Source organism: Cricetulus griseus (assembly GCF_003668045.3).
Source record: "Cricetulus griseus strain 17A/GY chromosome 1 unlocalized genomic scaffold, alternate assembly CriGri-PICRH-1.0 chr1_0, whole genome shotgun sequence".
Lineage (NCBI taxonomy): Eukaryota > Metazoa > Chordata > Mammalia > Rodentia > Cricetidae > Cricetulus > Cricetulus griseus.
In genome coordinates this window covers 273,748,482-273,773,747 of record NW_023276806.1, presented here as the reverse complement: position 1 = coordinate 273,773,747, position 25,266 = coordinate 273,748,482, and the positions used below count along the sequence as shown (strand labels likewise).

The 25,266-nt window shown below is 44.2% G+C and overlaps 1 protein-coding gene across 2 annotated transcripts in view; it reads right to left on the bottom strand.

Moving 5' to 3' along the window:
- Positions 1-1,933: 1,933 nt before the first annotated feature.
- Positions 1,934-25,266, bottom strand: part of Mypn (myopalladin) — a 72,551-nt gene continuing 49,218 nt past the window's right edge. Inside the window, exons 10-19 of one of the 2 annotated variants that reach the window (XM_035451068.1) lie at positions 21,416-22,000; positions 20,366-20,504; positions 18,100-18,321; positions 15,482-15,631; positions 13,251-13,333; positions 10,941-11,067; positions 9,461-9,668; positions 5,977-6,142; positions 4,476-4,609; positions 1,934-3,095 (exon numbers count right to left, since the gene is read on the bottom strand). In XM_035451068.1, coding sequence (XP_035306959.1) covers positions 2,926-3,095; positions 4,476-4,609; positions 5,977-6,142; positions 9,461-9,668; positions 10,941-11,067; positions 13,251-13,333; positions 15,482-15,631; positions 18,100-18,321; positions 20,366-20,504; positions 21,416-22,000 — 1,984 coding nt within the window. In that variant the 3' untranslated portion in view covers positions 1,934-2,925. The remainder of the gene's footprint in view (positions 3,096-4,475; positions 4,610-5,976; positions 6,143-9,460; positions 9,669-10,940; positions 11,068-13,250; positions 13,334-15,481; positions 15,632-18,099; positions 18,322-20,365; positions 20,505-21,415; positions 22,001-25,266) is intronic. The other variant, XM_035451069.1, reaches the window with a different exon arrangement.

Sequence of the window (25,266 nt, the reverse complement as noted above, 5' to 3'; positions counted from 1 at the left end):
GTTTCTTACCGGGTGATGAGGACTACACATCCTTAAGCCAGGTTGAGCAACTGCTTACAAAACAGAAGACGTATTTGATTGTGAAAGTGATGAAAACAAATATATCTACAGGAACTGAGACCTTTTACTCAAATATTCTCCATTACAATAGAATTCTAATACACTAGTTTTGTTTGTTTGTCTGTTTTGGTTTTTTTTTTTTTTTCCATATTATATGAACAAAGAGAAATTCTGCCTCTCAGGGAACAGCCAGTTATGTCTGGAGATTGGGGTCACCAGAGCCTGGGACAGGGAAACAGGCCAGGGTTGTTACCAAATATCACACAGTGCACGGGAAAGTGCCCTTATGTCAGCAATGAGGAGACTCAGAAACCCTGATTTAAAACATAACCCAGTAGTGCAAACTGGAGACTTGAGGCTTGTTCTATTTTGAGTGAGACAGCACCACCTAGTGCCAAAATATATCTTAGTTCTTACACAAAGGACCAGGTTAAAAAATACTCAGTGATTTCCAAAGTGGCTGTACAAGTTGGCACTCCCACCAGCAATGGAGGACAGTTCCTCTTTCTCCACATCCTCTCCAGCATAAACTGTCATTGGTGTTTTTGATTTTGGCCATTCTGACAGGAGAAAGATGGTATCTCAGAGTTGTTTTGATTTGCATTTCCCTGATGGCTAAGGATGTTGAACACTTTCTTATGTGTCTTTCAGCCATTTTAGATTCCTCTATTGAGAATTGTCTATTTAGTTCTGTACCTCACTTTTTAATTGGATTGTTTGGTGTTTTGGAGAGAAATACCTCCTCAGGAAAATGGGAATCAGTCTACCACAAGATCCAGCAATTCCACTCTTAGGCATATACCCAAAAGAAGCACATTCATACAACAAGGACATCTGTTCAATGATGTTCATAGCAGCACTATGTGTAATAGCCAGAACCTGGAAGCAGCCTAGATGCCCCTCAACTGAAGAATGGATAGAGAAAATGTGGTACATTCACACAATGGTACTGGGAGATGAAGGATATTCGTGAGACAACTGACTACACTTTACATAAGCAGACAGAATGGTGGTATTATACATATTACCCACTTGAATATATATTCCAAGCTTGAATATAAGAGTTAGAATAAGTAGGCATGATGATGGTAATATTATATATACAATAGTCCAGAGGCAGTCTCAGGAGTTAGAACGTGTTTCTTGGCTATAAGAGATTTTGTGAAAAATGCCACTGTGGAAACATTTTACTACATTATGTGTGAATGTTGCTCCTAAGGCTGCCAAGATGGCTCAGCTGGTGAGAGCACTTGAAACCAAGCCTGACAACCTGGGTTCGATCCCTGGGGTCTGTGTGGTGGAAGGAGTGATTGCCATCTGACATCTGTGGCATGTCTCGCCCTATATAAAAATGAAATTTCCTGCCACTGCCTACATGAAAATGGAAAGAGGATGGGAGCACTCAGCTGAGTCATCAAATGAAATCTTTATTCTGAGGCCAGGCTGGTCTCAAACTGAGTGCTGGGGTTAAAGGCATGTGCCACCCCTGCCCAGTGGATGTAACCTTTCATAGAACTGAACAACTCAAAACTGAAAATAGAGTGAGAAGATTTTTTGAGTGTGCTTAAATGTGTTTCCTGGTTTTTGGGTTTTTGTTGTTGTTGTTGTTGTTTTGGGGTTTTTTTGTGTGTGTGTTTGTAGTGTGTAGGCCAGAGCACACTTGTAGGAGTGAATCCTTGCCTTTCACCATGTGAGTTCCAGGAATCGAACTCAGGCTCTCAGGCTTGGCAGCAAGCACCTTTATTTGCTGAACCAACTCTCCGGCCCCCTTATTCATATTTTTCTGTCTCCCATGGTACCTAGCCCAGCCTCTTATACAGAATAGACATGCAGCTGATTTATTGAGTAAATGAATTTATTTTTATACTGGAAATCCTTGCCTTGAAGCAAAGAAAGTTTCAAGCCTTTCTAAGTAATTACTATCTCCAGCTAAAAATCATCAGCTGAGGGGGACCTGGCACAGAGAACGCTAGAGATCTGAGCAAAGGGAACAGATAACAGTCACCTCCGGTTCATACCCCTGGCTTGCCGGAAGCAAACTGCTGAGACAAACATTCCCAGAGCCATGTTTGGACTGGCCTAAGAATGGCAGAAAGCTGAGTAAGCATTATTCCCCAGCAGATGGATGATGAAGGTCTCCGTGGTGCTCGGAATCCATCTAGGTGCTAGGCGTGGATGTAGGGGTGACTCTGCCTAATATGGTATGATAGGCTGGTGGGAGCTTTGTTTTGACCACATAACAAGTGTGCTGTGAAATCTTGAGTGTCCTGGTTGGTTTTGTTTGTTCCTTTGTTTTGCTTTTAAATCTCAGGCACGTTTTGGCTTCTTATGTGATTCCACAGGCATCATGCAAATTGTTTCACCACCCCAGCAGATGGGTGTATGGCAAGATCCTCTAATGTCAAACCGGAGCTCATCTAATGAATTCACCAAGATGACTGCTACAGATGTAACCCATGAAAGGTGCGTTACATCCCCTTTTCTTTCGCCTTTGTATGTATTCTAAAGTTGCTAACTTCTCTCAGCCCTGGCTATGGCTCCTAATTGCTACTAGTTGGGGCTAGCGACCCAAACACATGGGGTGGGGGAGCATGCTAGCCCCCCACCTCAAGCCGTGGTGGCAGTGGCCTGGTATCTTTGGTTTGTGTGTATTGTCTCCTTGCATCTTTAAGACGCACAGCTCTGTAACTCTCCCTCAGCTGAGGCTCTTTTAAAAAGCCCCAGCCAACTGACTTAAAACACATCTTGCCATGGGTCCAGCAGGATGGGAACTCACTCAAATCCATGTTTGGAAACCACTGCATACGATCAGTCCTCCTTCCCCTCCATAGTCCACCCTCTCACACAGCAGGCACCGAGGCATCCTTAAAGTTCATCGCTCTCCACTACACTCCGAGAAGTGCAGGAATACACCATCGTGCTTTCCACGGAGGAGAAGGCAGAAAAGATGTCAAGTCCTTTGCTGGTGAGGGATCCGTAGCGGCTGCCACTGGGCCGGATAGACATGGGTGGTGGGATCTGATGGTGCCACTGAGCTGGGGAACGAACCAAGTAAAATGTTATGATCAAAGAAATCAATGGGAGGAACATGGATACCCCATTTCTAAAAGGAACATTAAAACCTTCCTGCCTTTCAGTTAGTGGTTCACTCCTATAATCCCGGCACTTGGGTGGTGGATATAGGAGGACCAGGAGTTCAATCCAGCCTTGGCTACATAGCAAGCTTGAGGTCTGGGCTTTGTGAGACCCTGTCTAAAATGGAGGCCATACAGACAGACAGGGAGAATTATGGAGACATTAGGAGAGAAGGGAGCCCCTCATCCAGGACTGAAACCTCTCACCAGCTGGGAAGCAAAAATTCCAGTTAAAGGCCAGGCATGGTAGAGCATGCCTTTAATTCTCACACTCAGAAGGCAGAGGCAGGTGGATCTCTGTGAGTTCAAGGCCAGCCCGGTTTACATAGAATTGCAGGCCAGCTAGAGTTGTATAGTGAGACCTTGTCTCAGAACAAACAAACAAACAAACAAACAAACAACAAAATCCAGCACAATTAACAACTAGTTATTGCATTGCCCCCTTCCCAGCTAGTCTATAATTTTCAGCCAGGGATCTGGCTCCTTCTTCGGGCTTCCACAGGTACCTGCACTTACTTGGCATATACACAGATTCCCATAAATAAAAGTATATCTAAAATTAAAACAAATCTCTAACCCTATCTTCTCCCTTTTAAAAAATATTTTTATTTTTATTTCATGTGCTTTCATGTTTTGCCTGCATGTATGTAAGTGTGAAGGTGTCGGATCACCTGAAACTGCTGTTATAGACAGTTGTGAGCTGCCATGTGGGTGCTGGGAATTGAACTCAGGACTTCTGGAAGGGCAGCCAGTGCTCTTAACCACTGAGCCATCTCTCCAGCCCCCTGCCATAGAATGGCTCTGAAGATGGCTTCAGATTATAATCTGATAAGGTAAATTTGTTAGCTGCTAAGGTTGAACAAGGGATTTAATACATGTCCTTTTTTCTTTTCTTTTTTGTTTTGTTTTTCAAGACAGGGTTTCTCTATGTAGCCCAGGCTGGCCTCAGAGATTCACCTGCCTCTGCTTCCAGAGCACTGGGATTAAAGGCATGTACCACAACCACCCAGTAGTATGTCCCTTTCTTGTAAATGGAGTTTCTGCTGGAATTCCTAAAAACAGAAGGAGCAGCAAGATGGTTGAGTTGGTAATGGCATTGGATGCCAAGTCTGACCACTTGATTCTCAAAAGAACAATAAACAAATGGCAGGGAGAACCCATCTTCCAAGTATGACAGATAACGTAATCTCTCTATGCATGGGACATTGTACGGTAGACTTTTAAAATGATTTAAAAACTGTTGTCCATACACAGATGTTCCTTGAATGACATCATCCTTACCATATATATCCAACCTAGCTGTGCAGGACACAATGCCAGCTTCATTCTTGGCTGACAGGGTATACCAGCCGGCGTCAGATTTCTTAGCTGGCTGGATGAGGAGGCAGACATAGCCTGTTGTGTCCTGGTGCATGCTGGGGAAGAGAAAGAATATATTCACCTTTAACTCAGGAGCAAAATATCTTGGTCAGTCTTAGGCTTGGAGAAATTCTTGGTGTGTGTGTGTGGGGGGGGGCATTTAGCTTCTTAACTAAAGCCTAGGAAAGCCTTCATCTTGTCCCCTCCCTTTCTTCTTCTCTCTCCTTCCCTCTCTCCCTTCCGATACTCCTCCCCCTGCCCTAAAGATTCATTTATTTGGGCATGTATGTATGTATGTATGTATGTATGTATGTATACCACATATATATTGATAGTCAGAAGAGGCATCAGATTCTCTGGAACTAGAATTGCAGACAGTTGTGAGCCACCATGTGGGTACTGGGTCCTCTGCAAGAGCAGCCAGTACTCTTAACCACAGAGCCATCTCTCTACCACCACTCCCTTTTAAGATGGTCTCATGTAGCCCAGAGTGACATTGAGCTCATGGTATCAGAGAACTTGAACTCCTGATCCTCCTGCCTCTGCCTCCCGAGTGTTGGGATATGCCATCATACCAGCCCCTAACACAGCCTTTTGCTTATAAAAAAATAAAATTAAAAAACTCTTTCAAGCCCTAATATGACTGACTGAGAATATGACAAAAATATGCCAGATTTTAAATGATCCTTATATAATTTTTAAGATTTATTGTTTTTATTTATATCAGTGTGTGTGTGTGTGCCTCTGTAAGTTAACGTTCCGCTTGTATCTGCAGGAGCTTGTGGAGGCCTTAAGTGGGTGTTGGGTCCCTTGGAACTAGAGTTACAGGCAGCTGTGATTCACCCAATGTGTGGATGCTAGAAATTAAACTTGGCTCCTCTTAACTGCTGAGCCATCTTTCCAGCCCCCCCCCTCCCCCTGACCTCCCATGTATATGTTTAAAAACTTCTTTTCGTTTTGGAGGCAGTATCTCATATAGCCCAGATTAATAACTGAGCCAGGTTGGTAACTTTGGACTTCTGACCCTGCCTCCATAGTCCTCCCAAGTGTGGGGAGTGCAGGGTACTACCATACCTACGGCCCTTGTAGTCAGTATTGCTCTTTCTCTCTCTGGTAAACATAGGTTCATTAAGGCAAAGTGAGAAGGAAAAAAAAAAAAAAAACTTCTGAGAGTGGAAGGGGCTTGAAGGTAAGAATATCATACTCCCACCCCTTTTTGAGACTCAGCCTTGCTCTAGTTTAGGCTGACTACGAACTCACTCTGTAGCCCAGGCAGGCTTGGATCATGTACAATAACATGGCTGGAACTCAGGAGCACCATATTAAATGAAAGAAGCCAACTACAGAAGGCTGCAGGCTTATTTGGATGGCCCCCAGGCCACCCTGAGGATGGACATCGCCATGAAGATGGTGTCTGCTGTACCTGATCCTCTCTCTGGTGAAAGGGATGGTCTCATTGTCTTTCTTCCAGTAGAACACAGGCGGGGGCATGCCTATAACTCGGCACTCCAGTCTCACTGGGTGGCCCTCAGGAACGCCACTGTTTTGGAGTTTCTCCAGGATCATGGGTGCTTTCTTCACCTCTTTGGCTAAACAAGAGAAATTACTTTTCTATTTGAATAGTAGCAAGTGCCTTGAGGTTTCTGCCTCAGATCCATCACATTCTTATTTTATTTTACTTTTTGAGACAAGGTCCCACTGTATTGGCTGTCCTGGAACTTGCTTTGTAGACCAGGCTGGCTTTGAACTTTGCCTCTGCCTTCCAAGAGCTGGGAATAAAGGCATGCACCACCATACCCATCCTGAAATAGTGACTTAAAAAAAAGGTTTTTAAATCCCAGCACTCAGGAGGCAGAGGCAGGCAGATTTCTGAGTTTAAGGCCAGCATGGTCTATAGAGCTAGTTTTAGGACACCAAGGGCTACACAGAGAAAACATGTCTCAAAACTGAAAAGAAAGAAAAAAGGCTTTTCAAAATTATATTTAATTAATTCATTTGTATGTGTTTGTGTGTGTATGTTTTGTGTGCCTGAATGTGAGTTCCTGTTTATGTGTGCATGTGCATGTGAGTGTGTGTGTATATGTACATGCATTCATGTGTGTGTGTGTGTGTGTGTGTGTGTGTGTGTGTGTGTGTGTGTACACCTCCAACTCCCATGGAAGTCAGAAGACAGCTTTTGTCAGAAGTTAACTCCTCCTGTTCCATCATGAGGATCCCAGGGATTGAACTCCAGGTTAGAATGCTTGGCTGCAGGTGACTTTACCCACTAAGCCATCTCGATAGTCAAATAATGACTTTAGAGACCATATTCCACATACTAAAACTGATTCTTTTGTTTGTTTGTTTGTTTGTTTTTTGAGACAGGGTTTCTCTGTGGCTTTGGAGCCTATCCTGGAACTAGCTCTTGTAGACTAGGCTGGTCTCGAACTCACAGAGATCTGCCTGCCTCTGCCTCCTGAGTGCTGGAACTAAAGGTGTGCGCCACCACTGTCCGGCTCTAAAACTGATTCTTTTTGAGGACTTTATTTCATAGGAACTAAATTATATGAATGTGCATCTGGGTGAGTTTATGTGCATTGTGTGCATTCAGGAGCCCTTGCATGCCAGGCAGGACTTCCTATCCCCTGGAACAGGAGTTCTAGGCTGTTGTGAGCTGCCATGTGCATGCTGGGAACCAAACTCTGGTCTCCTGAATGAGCAACAAGCATTCAAACCACGGAGCCACCTCTCCAGCTCCAACCAACATTTTAGGTTTGGTCCCATTGTCCTTTTTCTGTTGTGCATGTTCCCACCCATAAATGTATTCGGAACAAAAACCTTTACAAAATTTTGCATCCCAAGAAGGTAGCCTCATCTATCAAAGTCATTGTTTTAAAAATATGGAAAAAAGGGCGGGACGGTGGTGGGGCACGCCTTTAATCCCAGCACTCGGGAGGCAGAGGCAGGGGGATCTCTGTGAGTTCGAGACCAGCCTGGTCTACAAGAGCGAGTGCCAGGACAGGCTCCAAAGCCACAGAGAAACCCTGTCTTAAAATAAAATAAAATAAAAATGGAAAAAAGGTCAAAGCCTGCAGCAAAAAGAGGGACTAAATTGAGAGCAAAGGAAAAGGGCCCACCAGAGAGCAGCCTGAGAAGGGACAGCAGTGCTGACTCGGTTGGTTTTCTTCCTTTCTATCTTTTTTTTTTTTTTTTAATATGGAATGCTTCGTGAATTTGCATGTCATCCTTGCACAGGGGTCTTTTTTTCCCCTAAGACTGGGTTTCTCTGTAGCCCTGGCTGTCCTGGAACTCACTCTGTAGACCACCAGGCTGGCCTGGAACTCAGAGATCCTCCTGCCCCTGCCTCCTGAATGCTGGGAATGCCTAGTTCAGGTTGGCTTAGTTAATGGGTCACCTGAAGTGGGAGGAAGCTGAGCACTAGAATTCCCACTGGGTCCCTGCCCTGAATCCGATCTTTCTTCCCTTTCTGTGGGCGTTGCTGTTTTATTCACATCATCTTTCTTATGATGTGAAGGCTCATTTGAGTCAACATTTGATGAGCACCTTCCACCGAGGTAAACATCAGAAAACACAGCAAACCAGGGGCTCAGGAAATGGCTCAGTGGGTAAAGGTGCTTGCTGTTAAGCCAGAAGACCTGAGTTTGATCCCTCAGGCCTGCACGGTGGAAGGAGCCAGCCTGTACTCTGACCACAACATGCAGGCTATGGCATGGCCCCTTCTTCATAAGCAAAAACACAACACAGCAAACCAGAGCCTCTGGCCTCAGAACTCAGAGTCTGCAGGGAGGCAAAGCTCTGAACAATTGACACAGCGATCCACAGGTGCTCTGTGAATCTTGCCTGTCCTTATGCCATGAGGACCCAGAGGAGGCGGCAAAGGGCTGCCTGGCGAACTCACTGTGCCCAGGTAGTGACATTACACTTCGGCCTTTGAATTTTATTCATTCCTGTTTTTATTTTTGAGAGCAGGCTTCAGGTAACCAGGCTGGTTTCAACTTCCCGCTGTAGGATGACGGCCTGTCCCCACCTCTCCAGTGCTGGGTGTTAGATGTATGCCACCATACCTGCTCTAAGTGGTCTGTGTGCTCTCAGGCACTCTACCAACTGAGCTGAGAAATCCTTGGTCCTGAAGTTAGGCTTTACAGAATGAGAAGGGCGCCAGGTAAATAACATTCCAGTTAGCAGGACCACTGGTGTAATGCAAAGGCCTATAACTCGGGACAAAAGAGCCTAGTGTGCTCCAGGAATCACAGACTGAAGGGCAAATGACTAGAATTTAGTGACAGCCTATTAAACAACTTGTTGATTGCTTTGTCAATGATTACAGTTGCTCCTATTGACTGTATGTTTAAAATGAAGAAGCAACCACATTACATTTCTAGATTACTATGTATCTCAAAAAACAGTATAGAAAACAGGGTCTAGCCGGGCATTGGTTGCGCACACCTTTAGTCCCAGCACGAGGCAGGCAGATCTCTGTGAGTTTGAGACCAGCTTGGTCTACAAGAGCTAGTTCCAGGACAGCCTCCAAAGCCACAGAGAAACCCTGTCTCAAAAAAACAAAACAAGTTGCCGGGCGTTAGTGGCACTCGCCTTTAATCCCAGCACTCGGGAGGCAGAGGCAGGTGAATCTCTGTCAGTTCCAGGCCAGCCTGGTCTACAAAGCAAGTGCCAGGATAGGCTCCAAAGCTACACAGAGAAATCCTGTCTCGAAAAACCAAAAAAAAAAACAAAACAAACAAACAAACAAAAAAAAAAAAAAAGAAAGAAAGAAAACAGGGTCTACTACAGTGAAAGGGAAACAGATTGGTGGGGCGAGGGATTCCGGAATTCTGTCAGAGCCTCTGAATATTTGGGACAGACCATTGGAAGGGAGTTCTGGCTAGGAGTCCCACAGCAAACCTTACCTACTACAGTGAGCTCCAAACTAAAGGAATTCTGCCCGGTTTTGTTTGTAGCCACGCATGTGTAGGTCCCTGCATCGCGCTGGGTGAGCGGGTCGATGAGCAGAGAGTGGACTCCCGTCTCTCTGACCAGCATCTTGTGGGAGGCGTCTGGTAGCACAGGTTGCCCATTGAGCAGCCATGTCAGCTCCGGGGGCGGTAAGCCACTCACCTAACAACCAACAGAACAGCTGACACACTGATGACAGGCAGGTTTATTTGGTAGGTGAATTATTTATTCTTACTGGCACCAAATATATAGTAAAGGAAAGCAGAGGGTTGGGGACTCTGCAGCAGCCTTGAAAGAGGGAGCTGAAGGAATGGTGTCGTGAGTTTGAACTGTGTGGGATCCTGGCCCCACTGGAGCCATGATTAACTCATGTGATTATGTCCTGATAGATAAAACAGGCCTGTGGCATCCACGAGAGAGCTGACTTCGGCTTAGATTCCAGAGTTAGAGAAAAGTCAGATATTAAATCAAAGCTCTCAGATTTTGCTCACAGACTTTCTAAAAAAAAAAAAAAAAAAAAAGTTGATGCCGGACTAAAGTCTTGATGCCTAATTATAATTATATTAAACCAGAGTCTCTGGGGATGGGAGCCAGATACCGGTAGTTTTTGGAGTTTGAGGCAGGAGAGCATACAACCTGAATATTATTTAGACAGCAACTGGGGGGGGGGGATAAGAGCCACTCACAGAAAGGGGTTCTCTGCGCATACTTAACCTCCAGCCTTCATTGAACCGCACCTATGAAGTCTCATTTCAGGTTGAGAAAGTCTAATATAGAATCATAAAAGGTAACAGAGGCAGCTTAGTGTGAGAGAATGACCTCTGTTCACTCAAAGTGCTTTGGCCCTGTCTTCTCACACCTATGAGTTTTCAGTTTCTTCCTCCCTACAAATAAAGGATCCCAGGGACCACCTAGAAAAGTCCATTAGCCTCTTTGGTTACCTTTTCACAACAAAGAATTGACTTATATGATGCCCGCATAAAATGTTTTCTTTCTTTAAAAATTTTACGCTTATATAATTGTTATTAAGATATGGTGATTTAAGATTTTAATGAATATCTGTAATATGATTACAGATTACAGATATGATGTAAAAAGATTAAATTTGGGGCTTGAGAGATGGCTCAGCAGTTAAGAACACTGGCTGCTCTTCCAGAGGATCCAGGTCCAATTCCCAGCACCCACATGGCAGCTCACGACTGTCTGTAACTGACACCAATGCACATAAAATAAAGTTGAATAAATTACTTAAAAAATCAAAAGATTAAATGCTCTAAAAGAGCCTGTGGAGGGGACAATTTCCCTCCCTCCCCTAAGGCCCTTCCATTTGGGAGAAAACCCCACATAACAAACACAAACAAAAATGAATGTCAACAAATAACTAGATAAAAAATTTGGACAGGTCTGGAGCTAAGGACATGCATTTGAAAGTACCTTACAGTCCAGCCGACAGAGGCGGCCCTCATGAGCCACCATGTCCCCTGGGGCCTGCAGGAAATGTGGTCGGAAAAAGCGCTCCTGTAGAGGTTCTTTGTCTCTTTCTTGCATCCTGGACCTTCCCCTACAAGAAACATATACAAATGCATAACAATAACCACATGGATTTAGAAATGGCTATAAGGCTATAATGAGACAGAGTCCCCTATAGACCAGGTTGATCTTGAGCTCAATAAATAATCCAGGATGACCTTGAACTGGTTCTCCTGTCTCTACCTCCTGAGTGCTGGCATTACAGGCATGCATGATTATGCCAGTTTATGAGATCCTACTGAGGATGGAACCCAGGACTTGGTGCATGCTAGGTTGGCATGAGAGACCAAAAATTAAAATTAATAAAAGTTTAAAGACTTAGGCCGCTGAACCTATGCAGAGAGAAAAGAAACTTGTAATGATTAAGAGAATTTGATCCTCTAACCGGGAGTATGTGACAAGGAGCCTGAGCCCAACTCTTGGAGAAAGGGAGTTAGCCCATCACCATCTGTGTCAACATTCCTTTGTTCAAAGAAAACCAGATAACCACTAATTGCTGGTTGTAAAAGTTCCCTGGCTCAGGGGATAACTGGCAAACTCATGCCCCTATGCCCCTGCCCTATCTTGCTCAAATGTATCTTGCTAAAATATATAGTTTTTGCTTTACTTTGTACTCTGTAACGACCTTGAGTAACCATGGAAACTTTGTAATTTGTGGCCTTCTGTCTTCTCTTAATTGCTAGTTGGAGTCTCACTTCCTCCCAATGGAGTGAGATCCTGGCTGGCCAACTTGAAAATAAAAGAAACCTTTGCTTTTGCATCCATGTGTGTCGGTCGGTTCCTTGTGGAGGTCTGTTTGGGGTTCCTCGAACCTGGCATAACAAGCACTCTATCAAATGAACCACACCCTACAGTAGAAAGGATTTGCTGGACAGTCAATCAATCAATCAATCAATCAATCAATCACAGTTTAGAACTGATATAAACTCACACACACAGGCCAAGCCAAGCCAAACCAAATTAAACCCAAAACTCCTTGTGGCAATTATACTGTAAGTATCATCTCTGAACTCTGAAATCAAGGACACAGGCTCAGGGCTGGGTGCTTCCAGAGGATCCAAGTTCAGTCCCCAGCACCCATACTGGGTGACTCACAACCACCTGTAATTCCAGTTCCAGAGGATCCAGTGTACCTGCACTCATGAGCACATACCCTGACCATAGACATTATTCAAAATAATGAAAATTAAAACAAGCAGGCATTAGCTTCTTTCTCTCTGAAGTCATCCTGAATTAATTGGGGGCTTAGCTCCCCTCTCTGTGGGCTTTGGCACTTGTTGAAAAGTCATCAAAATAAACATAAATCAGTACTCCATCTGAAAGCCCAAAGAGAAGGCCTGTCCATCGCCCAGAACAGGATGTCTGTGACCACAATAAAATTCAGCCTGGCAATAAATTATGGCTGATAATTAAAGATGACCATGAACTTGAACTCAGTCAGAGTGACCAACAGGAACAGCTGTTCTTGAGAACAAAACAAAACAAAGATAAAGGAGGGGCGGAGAGGTGTCTACCCAAAAGCATGTGAAACATGGGTCCTCTGGTAAGCCATTCAATTCATCAACTTCAGCAAATATTTGCTAAGACTTTGTGGCACCCTAAGATTCAAGGGGAGAAATCCTGAGTCTTATTAGTAGTTCATAAAATCCAAGAAGACAACCAGTTATAATGGAGACTGCAATGGAAATACTCAGCCCCCAAGTTTCTGCTTGGCGATAGAAAAGCCAGTCGTCTCAAAGGGTCTCATCCCTCTTTGTGTACACGAATGTTACTGATCGTTACAGTGTTTTGAACCATTACAATTGTACCAAAGGGGCTGAGAATGTTCTCAACTGGGCTAATTCCTGCTTCGAATGCATGAAACTCCGGGTTCATTCCCCGGCACCACTAAAACTGGGTGTGGTGGTGCATACCTATAGTCCCAACACTTAGGAGGTGAAGGCGGAAGTATCAGTTTAAGGTCATTCTCTGCTATATTTGAGGTCAGCCTGGACACAAGAGCCTGTCTTAAAGTGCCAAAGCCTAGAGCTTCTCGAACGTAAATGTTAAAAGCACGAATTCTAACTGAGTCACTCTGAACCAGGCTTGATGTCTGTAATTCCGGGGAGACCCCTAGTGGTGGTGTCTCAGTATGTGAGGTACATTTGAGTAGTGATTCACTGTGGCGAGTGGGAGCAAGGGAGAGGTCCAGAAAAGGGGGATCTCCTGCTTTACCTGTGGGACTGACCAGCAGGGCTGAGTCTGTTTCGAATGGGCAAACTCTGTACCATCAAGTGGCCCGAACAGCTGATTCTCCCCTGAGAAGCAGAAAACATACAAGATTAAAATAAGGAGAAATCCACATTTTTTTTTTTGCAATTTATATAAATGTTTTCTTCACTAAAACATTATACATTTTTTTCTAACAATGAAGAGATTTTCTTTGTTCAAGAAGAATGAAAACAATACGATTTTTGTTTTGTTTTCGAGACAGGGTTTCTCTGTATAATCCTGGCTCTCCTGGAACTCACTCCATAGACCAGGTTAGTCTCAAACTCAGAGATCTACCTGCCTTTGCTTCCTACGTGCTGTGATTAAATGTATGTGGTAGCACCACCCAGCTAAAAACAATGCAACTTTTAGTGTGTGTGTGTGTGTGTGTGTGTGTGTGTGTGTGTGTGTGTATTCAGGTCTTCCTAGGTGGCCCTCTACCCTAGTCATTGAGGTAAGATCTCTCAGTTAAACCCAGAGCTTGCAGATATGATCAGTATGACTAGTAACTTGTACTGGAGGTCCCTTATCTCTGCCTTTCTGGGGCTGAGTTCCAGGTGAGGCACCACACCTACCTAGCATTCACAGGAGCTCCAGTCCCCACACTTATACAGTGAGTGATTTAAAAATCTGACTTCTGGGGCTGGAGAGAGGGCTCAGAAGTGAAGAGAGCTTATTGTTCTTTCAGATCTGTTCCCAGCACCACATGGTCACCTGTAACTCCAGTTCTAGGGAATCTGACGCCCTCTGAGGGCATCTGCATCTCTCTCTCTCTCTCTCTCTCTCTCTCTCTCACATACACACACACACACACACACACACACTCACACATAATCCTTAAGATATATATAGATATATGACTTCTATTATTTATCATTATCAGGTGTGTGGGGGGGGGTGCACATGCCACACAATATCCTTGGTGAAAGTCAGAGGCCAACTCAGTTCTCTCCTGCTTTTTCTCGGGTTCTGGGGATCAAACTCAGATCCCTGGACTCATGTGACAAATGCCTTTACTCATCTTTCCAGGCCCAAAATGACTTTCTTAAGGCACTGTTAATATTTCAGGGGGAGAGATCTTAGGAGTTATTATATTTTCCACTTCAACCCGAGAAATGAAAAGAGCACAAATATTTTAAAAATTACCATTTCCCCCCAGATTTAACATCATTCACAGCAACAATGCAAAGAACATGGCCAAATATTCTTATGCTTTCCTCAATAGAGATCCATCAAAATGACATTTTAGTGGGAAATGGATGAAAATAGAAATTATGGTTTTATATTTTCAATTTGAATGATAATTGAAAATATTCTGTCCTATCTTTTAGGGGAATTTTGAAAATTGGCCTCATTCAGAATAGAAAAGTGCAAGACTACTGTTCTCCTTTTATCCATAAGGATAAAAAAGAGAAAAAAATCTGATATAAGTTTGAGATATTTAAAGCCTTTTTGAAGTCATTTCTTCTCAAGGTTTACTTATTTTATTTTTTTTAAAGATTTGTTTATGTGTATGAGTAGTTAGCTGAAATACATATTTCTGTACCATTTGTGTCTAGTTCCATTGGAATTCAGAAGAGGCAACCAGAACCCCTGGTCAGATGGTTGTGAGCTGCTATGTGGGTGCTGGGAACTGAGCCCTGATCCTCTTAACCACAATCCACCTCTCTAGTCCTCATTTATCTGTTTTGTATTTATGTGTATATATGTTTGCCAGGTGTGTATGTACCTTCAAAGGCCAGAAGAGGGTGTTGGAGCCCATGGAGCTAGAGTTAAAGGTGATTGTGAACTGTCTAATGTGGGTGCTGGGAATTGAACCTGGGTCCTCTGCAAGAGCAGTCAATGGTCTTAACTACTGAGCCATTTCTCCAGCCCTTTGTTTTCCTTTTGATTTATTTTCTGTCTTCAAACTCAATACATCACGACCTTGAGCTGAGCCTCCTCACCTTTGCTTCCCAAGTTCCCCACCATGCTTGCATCTTTTTATGAGGTGGGTGAGGATCAAACCCAGGGCCTCACGCATGCTAGACAAGTTCTGAGAATGCCTTCTGACCAGGGCAACCAGTAGCAGACCAGTCTCAATTTGACCCTGTGTTCTGTTAGGACAGTTAGGACACGCTCCTCAGCACTTGTCAAGGTCTCATTCACAGTGACATCAGTCACTCCTTCTGAGATCCAGGAACCCTGCAACCAACCTGGGGGTTGGCCGCCATGATGGTGTAGTTGCCGTCATCATCACTGTTGGTGGATTCGATGTGTAGGGAGCAGGTTCCATCTCCTTCACGCCGCATTTTGCAGTGCTCATTTCTCTTTGAAATCTGCTTCCCATCTTTGAACCAATAAACCTGGAATGAAAAGTAAGCAAGGAAATGTTGGTCAGGACATACTGTTCTGTATCTTCAGAAATATGAGGCAAAGGTCAAATACCAGCATTGTTACCAGACACCCGACTTAGGCAAACACTTAGAAAAAAAATCATAAAACGTATTCAAAATGACAGCATACTGTGTACCTCCATCTTTACCTAAAAAAATGATATAGTTTAGCATTGCAGTAAAGCTTTTGACGATCTTTATTGTACCTCATAATTAGCTTAAGGTTACTCTAAGGACCAAATAGGTCTTCACAAGCCAAATAATGAACACAAGGAACCTGAAGTATCCCCCATCACCCCATGTAAGCCCCAGTTACGAAGATGCAGGTCTGAGCACCTGGGATGGTGCATCTTGCTTGAAAGTCTATCGTGGTTTATTGAACCAAGAAGAATGATCAAGTTTCTAAATGTATTCCCTGTCCACAAACCAAACTCTAAGATTGAAATACTCGGATTTGCTGTGCAAATATTTCAGTGGTCAGCCCTGCACACATGAGGGTGAGCTCCTCAAGGCTGGGCGGATAAAGTGCCAGCTGTAGGTGTCCACTTCACCTCTTCCTTGCTTACCTAACCATGTGTGGCACCACCACGCTCATGTTTGTGAAAGCAGATCCCCTGCCACAGCCTCACCGGGTGCAAATCCTTCCCTGACTGCCAAGGAATGTGGTGACTCAGAAAATGGTTCAGCAGCCAGTGACAAGCATGGGACATTCTTGGCATTCACTAACCTAACAGTAAGGACACTGATATAGCTCTCTTTGCACAGCAAAAGGCACCCTGTGGGTCTTCAGTAGAAACTAAACACAATGAAAAACATTAATTGGATGAGCTTGATGGCTTAGGAGCCAATAATCCAAAATAAGGCAGCATGACTAAGAAATTTGTTTTAAACTTTCATTAAAATTCTAACAAGGCTTGATGTGGTGTTGATCACCTTTAATCCCAGCCCTCCAGAGACAGAAGCAGGTAGATCTCTGTGACTTTGAGGCCAGCCTGCTCTATATAGTGAGTCCCAGACCAGTCAGGACTACATAATGAAACCCCGTCCAAAAACAAATAAAAAACCCTAATGAGTTTTTGAGTATTGTTTTTATTCAGTAGATGCATCAGCAGTATGATAAGTTGTTTGTTTTGTTTTCTGAGATAGGGTATTATGTAGCCTAGGCTGGCCTCAAACACACTGTCTTGAATTTCTGATTCTCCTGAGTGTTGAGATTACAGGCAGGTATCACCAGGTCCAGGTTTTTGGTTTGTTTTTTTGTTTTTTGGGTTTTTTTTTGGTTTTTTTTTGGGGGGGAGGTTGTTTTGTTTTCTTTTCTTTTGTTTTAAGACATGGTTTCTCTGTGGCTTTGGAGGCTGTCCTTGAACTAGCTCTTGTAGACCAGGCTGGCCTCGAACTCATAGAGATCTGCCTGCCTCTGCCTCCCAAGTGCTGGGACTAAAGGTGTGTGCCACCGTGGCCAGGCCAGGTCCAGAATTTGTTGCTTCTTGCTTTTGTTGGTTTGTTTGGGTTTGGGTTTTGATTTTTTTCCAGACCAAGTTTCTCTGTGTAGCCCAGGATTTTCCTGGTACTTGCTTTGTAATCCAGGCTGGGCTTGAATACAGAGATCTGCCTGCCTCTGCCTCCCAAGTGCTGGGATTAAAGTCATGTGCCGCCACCACCCAGCCAAGTTTTTGTTTTGTTTTGTTTTGTTAAATATTGTTTTGGGGATTGAACCTAGGGCTTCATGTGTGCTACATCCCAAGCCTGAGACTTCTTTTTGTTTGTTTGTTTGTTTGTTTTTAGGTACAAATGCTGTTTGGCCAATGACTAGGATTCTCATCTGTTAGCTCAGTCTTAATTATCATAAATCTATATATTTTATAAGACTTATCTTATTGTACACCTTCCATTGGCATCCCTCCTTGCCAGTGGATCACACTGTGCGGCTGGAGGAAGAGCGGAGGGGAAAAAGGGACACTTCCTGTTTCTCCTTGCTTAAATATGAGTTTCCTTGCTATGTCACTTCCTACCTGGATCACCACTTCTCTACTACATTTCCCAGAATCCTCATTGACTCCTGGTCCTGTCTAACTTGCTGTCTCATTGGCCAAACAGTACTTTATTCAATAATCAACTGAGACTTCTTTTAAATGTGTCTCTTGTGGGTAGGGGTGTTCAGGAAGAGGCCAGAAGAGGGGGGGCATCAGATGCCCTGGAGCTGGAGGTACAGGTGGTTGAAAGCTACCCAAAGTGGGTGTTGGGAACTGAAGTGTTCTTGACTGAGAAGTTATCTCTCTAGCCCCCTGAGATTTTTTCCTGGTTTGGAGGATACATGTTAGAGCCATTAGAAGCAAAAACTCTGCCACTGAGCTACATCCCGGCCACATGAGAGTTTCCTGAAGACCATGTGTAAGTTCCACACTGTTGATGGTCAACTGTCAGGCCATCTTCCCTACCTTTGGAACAGGTATCCCGACAATTTTGCAGGTGAAGGTGACTGGAGAGCCTTCAGTGACCCGGAAGTGCTTGAGTCTTTTGTCAAAGATGGGTGCAATACACTTGCCCGTGGGGATTTCATCATGCTGGATCTCGTCATCTGATTCATCAACAGGAGTGCGCTCCAAGCGGAACTCTATCTCATTCATCAGCCTCTGCTCGAAGCTTGAAATTTTATATTCCTGCCAAACAGAAGGGTATGTTGAAATTTCTATGTAAGTAAAACCACCTTTATCATTATTAGTGTAGGGGGCCATGCATGCTTGCCAGGACACCATGCCAATGTCCCAGACAGCTCCCTGGAGTTGGTTCTTGTCTCAGGGTTTCCTTAAAAAATATTTATTTTGCCAGACAGTGGTGGCACAGGCCTTTAATCCCAGCACTCAGGAGGCAGAGGCAGGCAGAGCTCTGTGAGTTCGAAGCCAGCCTGGTCTACAGTGAGAGTTCCAGGTCAGTCAGGGCTACACAGAGAAACCCTGTCTCAAAAAACATAAGCAACACAACAACAAGAAGAAGATAGATTCCCTCCTCCAAGCTATGTCCGGGTTTGTATCAAGTTGAGGAAAATCAACCATCACAGCTCTACTTCTACCTTGCCATGTGTTCTGGGGATGAGCTCTGGCTGCTAAACTTGTGGAGGATAAATACATAAAAATATATCTGATAGTGAAAGTGTGAAATCCAGCTTCAGAAAGGCTGCTGGAACTGAAGAGAACTTCACTGACATGTATAGTTTGGGTCTAGTTAACTCTGGCATATGATTAGTTTATCTGCAAGCTTTTTAATAATAAAGTTTATAAAATTAAAAATATAAAATACACAGACATACCTGATCAATGTACCAACTATGTAATACATCGTACGAATTGAAGATGAGCACTAACATAAGAATATAAAGGCCAAGTTGCTTCCGTGACAGATTAAACATTTGGCAGGTGGAGCTTTAGGAACAAGGACATTGTGGCAGAGAATGCTAAATAAATCCCTGAGCTGGCAGGCAGTTTGGGCATCACTTTGCTTGGTCTCAAGGTCGACTATCTCCACCACACACAGATCCTACTGTAAAGTTACAGCCTCTGTCAGAGTTCCTAACATGCTATGCAAATGCAAGCAATGTGTTTACATTAAACCCACAGGGTCTTTTTGCACTGTTACTCCTGAAAATGGCACTTCAGATCCACTATTGGTAGACAACCATTTCCGATTTCCCATACTGGATTTAGGCCACTTGTCATTTTCTTCTACCTTATCTACTTTCAGAATAAAAATGGAAGTTTCTTTATCAGCTGCCTTAGTGGTATCTGTAATCAGCAGCATGAACACACACACACTCACACACACACACACACACACACACACACACACACACACACACACACACACCCCATTTTCTGTAATATGGCCAGTATCAAACTGGAATCAATGATAAGTGACCTGTCCTTTTTAGATTTCTGGTCTCATAGAATTACAGCTGTTTTACACAAAAGATAATGAAAATCTGAAAATAAAAATTTCAGGAGATGTAACTTGAAACTATAATTTCTTGTTTTAAGTGTAATCCTCTGAAGGGATATGTGTTGCTTTGGGTGAAAATGGCCCCTACAGGCTCAGAGATTTAAATACATGGGCCCCAGTTAGTGGAACTGTTTGGGAACTGTTGGAGGAAGTGTGTCACTAGGGGTGGGCTTCGAGGTTTCAAATACTCAAGCCAGGCTCAGTGTGTCCCTCTCTCTTCCTGCTGCCTGTAGGTCAGGATTTAAAGCTCTCAGCTACTGCTCCAACACCATCCTTGTCTGCTTCCCAACTTGATCATGACTAACCCTGCATTCTACCACTGAGCTACAGCCTCAGCCCTTATGTCTTCTTTTTTTAAGTTAAGCTTTAATATAGTAATATATTCTGTATAAAGATACCATCTGTGGAACTCAGGCATATATTGAGAGTCTTGGAACATGTCCTCCGTGGGTAACAGGAGCCCACCCAACAGTCTAGCCCAGGCAAACACCTGTAAACAAAGTAGTCTATCCCAGGCAAACACCTATAAACTTGATGGGGATGGTTCAGAGGCACCTTCTCCATCAACAAACTCCCCAGCTGGCTCAGTGTATGCTCTACCATGGAAGCTGCGCTCACGAGGGCCGATGACCTCAGCACCCAAAGACTGTATCAAACAGTGATATCCTTAAAACAAGATTCCACCCACACATTTGAGTCCAACACTCTTACCTGCTGGTGTGATCTGACATCACTGAAATTCACTTTCTTCCCCAAGTCCAGAATCACTGAGTTCTTAGTCTCTCGGATGTAATCGTCACTCATGGTTTGAGGGGCCTTTGTGGTTTTCTTCATCAGACCCTGGGGTGGTCTGTAAAAGAAATCCCCACCCAAATGAAATGACCAGTCAATGTATAGGTCAGAGTGGGTAAATAACAACCTGATCTCAGCACTCAGGGGATTAAATACTGTATATAGAGGTATTTTATTTTATTGCTTTGAGACAAGATTTCTTGTAGCCCAGGCTGGCTTTGAACTAGCTATGTAGTCAAGGATGATCTTGAACTTCTGATCCTCCGACCTTTGGCTCTCAGTGTTAGAATTACAAGTGTGCAAACCACACCCAGTTTATAAGATACTGGACATCGAACCTAGGGCTTCATTTAAGCTAGGCAAGCACTCTACCAAATGAGTTGCATATTTTTAATTGCAGGCATGGTGATATGCACTTTTATTTTTGCTTCTTCAAAAGTCTTCGTAGTTTCTTTTTTTTTTAATTTATTTTTATGTTCCAATCCCAGTGCCCCCGTTCTTCCTCTCTTCCCATTCTCCCCTTCTTCCCCCATCCCACCTCCCATCTGCTCCTCAGAGAGGGTAAGGCCTCCCCTAGGATGTCAACTAAGTCTGGCCCATCACCTCATTGAGGTAAGACCAAGGCACCCCAGGCCCCATGTCGAGGCTGAGCAAGGTATGGCTCTCCATAGAGAATGAGCTGGTGGCACACACCTTTAATTCCAGCACTCCAGAGGCAAGTGGATTTCTGAGTTCCAGGCTAGCCTGGTCTATAGAGTGAGTTCCAGGATAGCTAGGGCTACACAGAAAAAATCGACAAAAGAAAAAGAAAAAAAAATTATGCCCCTTGTCGTGAGGCAATCAATATCCATTTTGTAACTATTCCATAAGATTGTCTCAGAATCCACTCACTAAGAGTTCTGGCTCAGACCAAGTGATTCTGTACATGTGCCCTCTTAATTGGCACCACCAAACCTTGAAGATACTTACGCGGATGGTGCGCTCTTAGGCAGCCCCATGGCGTTGGTGGGTGGAATGGATGGGAGAGAAGGCAGAACAGAGCTGAGGAAAGCCACTGGGTTCTGAATCCGACCGGTAGGAGAGACAGGAGTTGGGGACACACAGTGAGGCTGAAACTGGTTTCCACTGGGGACTGGATATGGGAGCGGTGGTGGCACTGCTAGCTCTGCTGGGCCTGGAGGAGCTGGCTCATTTTGGATGGAGAGCCCTCCTGGAGATCTGCCGTGTGCGGAGGGGTGAGACAGTAAGAGGCTTTCTTTGCTGACTGTCCTCTGGATTGTTGAAGGAGCATTGCTCAGGGTGAACACCGGGGAGCTGGATGGGGACACAGCTGCTGCAGAACTGCTGGAAGCGGGGAAGAAATGCTTCGGCCGGGCCAAGTTGAATGTCTGCGGTGCTGAACCCTTCACCTGCTTGCTGGAAATGGTCACTGCTGGGGGAGCCGAGTTCAAAACACCGAAGTTGAAAGGAGCCTCCTTGGGTGATGAAGGAGTTTGCAGTTGCTGCTGTTCCAGTAACACTTGGTTATGAAGCTGTTGTAACTGAGTGGAGTCACTGCACCCAAAACAGCAGGGAGAGAGGAGGGAAGTGTTACCATCAGCCTCACCCTTCAGAAAACCTGTCCTGGGGGTGTAGCTCAGCTGGGAGAATGCTTTCCTAGCATGCGAAGAACTCTGGGTTCAATTCCCAGCACTGAATAAACCAGGCATCACGGCACGCGCCTATAACCCCAGCACTCAAGAGGTAGAGACGTGGAGGTGAGAAGATCAGGGCCATCCTCAGCTACACAGTGAGTTTATAGCCAACCTGGGCTACAGATGGCTATTTTAGATTGGGCTGTAGGGGAGTGGACACAGAGGGAGCAAGAGAGAGACAAACAGAGAGACAGAGGGCCAAAGTGGCAAGGCATCACCTAATAATTGCTACTGAGCTGTTGGTTTGTCTTTCCCTCTCCCTAACGGAATTACAAATATTCTAGTCTTTGTGCCATGACACTGCAGCTGTGCAATGTTAATAAGTTGAAAAATAAAAGAAATAGAGGCAGTGTTACTCTTGTTGTAATTTTAAAAAGCAGCATGAGAAAGATGCCATGTGACAGAGCTCACATGGAGGGGTTTTTTATTAGGGGCAAAGGAGGCAGGGAGGGGTAAGGCTGGCCTCTGGAGACAGCAGCAGCAGAAGAGAAGAGAGACACAGAGAGAGAGAAAGAGGAGAGACAGACAGAGGAGCAGAGAGAGAGAAAGAGAGAGAAGATGGGAGATGTGCAGGGCCCTTTTAAAAGGGAACATAGTAAATGTGCACAGGTGGTGCTCTTAGTGGCTGCAGCTGAGGGCATATCCTGTCAGAACCCCAAGAACAGTCTTCTGAATACTAACAGCTCTTGTTGATACTGTTACGATGGCATTCACTCTTTCTCAGCTTGGACAGAAGGCTTCTAGCTGCATACAGGTGTAGTTACTGTAAGCACTGAGTTCTCCAAAAGAATGTCTCCCACTCCACCTGTGACGGGGTGGAATCCAGGGCTTGGTGCAGGCTAAGCAATTGCTCTACCACCGGTCCACACTCTCAGCTCTCCTCCAAAGCCAACCTTATGAAAGGTTCTGAGTGTGTCTGCATGTTTCCCATCCTCTCTAGGCAATGCCTTGGGTTTTTGGTACGTTTGTTTGTTTGTTTGTTTGTTTGTTTTTGAGACAGGGTTTCTCTGTATAGTCCTGGATGTGCTGGCACTCACCCTGTAGACCAGGCTGGCCTCGGACTCACTGAGATCTGCCAGGCAAGGCTTTGTGGATAAGATGATCCTATGTTTCTATTCATTCAAAGCAGTCTTGCTCTAAACCTTTTTTTAGCATCATAATTATTATGGAGGTTAGTTTTCACTCTCTAAAGTGCCCTACTGTGACACTGTGTGTACTAGGGCATGCCTTAATCCTAGCCCTTGAGTGTTTGAAGGAGGATCAGGAGTTTAAGGCCAGCCTCAGCTGTGTGCCAAGTTTCCTGCCAGTCCAGGCCACATGACGTTGTTTTTTTTAAAAAAAAAAACAAACAACAACGATAAAAGAAGTGTCCTGATAAGCTTTATGCTTATCTCGTTTATAAACATCCCCTTTGACATTTCTTGTTCTTAAAAAAAAGAGAAAGGGGGCAGGAGAGATGGTTCCATGCAAGTTTGAAAACATAGGTTCAAATCCTTAGCACCCATGTAAAAAAGACAGTATAGCAACACATACCTAGCACCCTGGCCCTGGGGAAGGAGGGCAGTAGGTCCAGTGGCTTTCTGGCTGGCTGCCAGTCAAGCTCCAAGTTGAGTAAGGGATTGTGTCTCAAAGGAATAAGCAGAGTGAGATGGCAGATACCAATGTCTTCCTTTGGGCATAGGAATCTACACATACATGTACACACACACACACACACACACACACACACACATCTAAAAGAAACATTTTGAAAAAGAAGTCAACACTGTCGAAGCCCATAGAAATTGTTCTGATTGCTGGGTGGTGGTGGTGGTAGACGCCTTTAATCCTAACACTCGGGAGGCAGAGACAGGTGGATCTTTGTGAGTTCAAGACCAGCCTGGTCTACTGAACGAGTTCCAGGGCAGCCTCCAAAGCTACACAGAGAAACCCTGCCTCGAAAAACCAAAAAAAAAAAAAAAAGAAAGAAAGAAAGAAAGAAAGAAAGAAAGAAAGGAAGGAAGGAAGAAAGAAAGGAAGAAAGAAAGAAAAATGGCTCTGCTTCATCTCGACTTAAGGTTCAAACTCACTATTACTCTTTCAAAGTCAAACCACAAAATCTTTGACCTAAGGTATGGCTATTGCATATTTTTTTCTTGACAACAGGATATTTGGCCTAAGAAGTAACTAATGGATGTCTTATTTTAAAAATAGGATATTTAGCCTAAGGTGTGGCTATTGTGTATCTTGCCTTGACATTAAGATATTTGGCTTAAGGTGTGGTTACTTGATGTTTTGGGTATTGAGAAGGCAATTACACTTGTTTGTTCTTCATATCTTGGTAAGGAAGTCTTTTTGCCTTCCCCCACTTTTGACTGGGGTATATAAGGACTGTGTGTAATAAACTTGGGGCTTTCCCCTCAATATCCACTGGAGATGCCCTCCTGATTCTGTCCCTGTCCTTTCTTTAGTATCTATAATTTTCCTACCTGCCATTTCTTAATCTACACGCTTCTCTCCAAGCACCGAGTGGACAAATAAGCCAGGTGGAACCTGGCTGTTGTCTCTGAGGGATACTACACAACACTTGCCATGTTGAACCAGAAGTTTCTTTAAAATCTTGCATTTCAGCCAGGCGGTGGTAGTGCACAGCTTTAATCCCAGCACTCAGGGAGGCAGAGACAGGTGGATCTCTGTGAGTTTGAGGCCAGTCTTGTCTACAGAATGAGTTCCAGGACAGCCAGAGCTCACAGAGAAATCCTTTCTCAAAAACAAACAAACAAACAAACAAACAAACAAACAAACAGAGACACACACACACACACACAAAAAAAAAAAACCCACCCCAAAACAAAAAATGTACATCATTTTGGAATACTGGAGGTCAAGCCCAGGGTTTCACAAATGTTAAATATGTACTCTACCACTAAACTACACTCCCAGATCTTTGGTTAGTTTTCTTTTAAAACAGAATCTTTCATCAGATGGGTAATGGCAGGTGCCTTTAATCCCAGCACTTGGGAGGCCCAGGCAAGCAGGTCTCCAAGTTTGAGGCCAACCTGGTCTACACGAAGAGTTCCAGGACAGCTGGGTCTATGCAGAGAAATCCTGTCTCGAAAAAACAAACAAAGTAATTAAACATTTTCA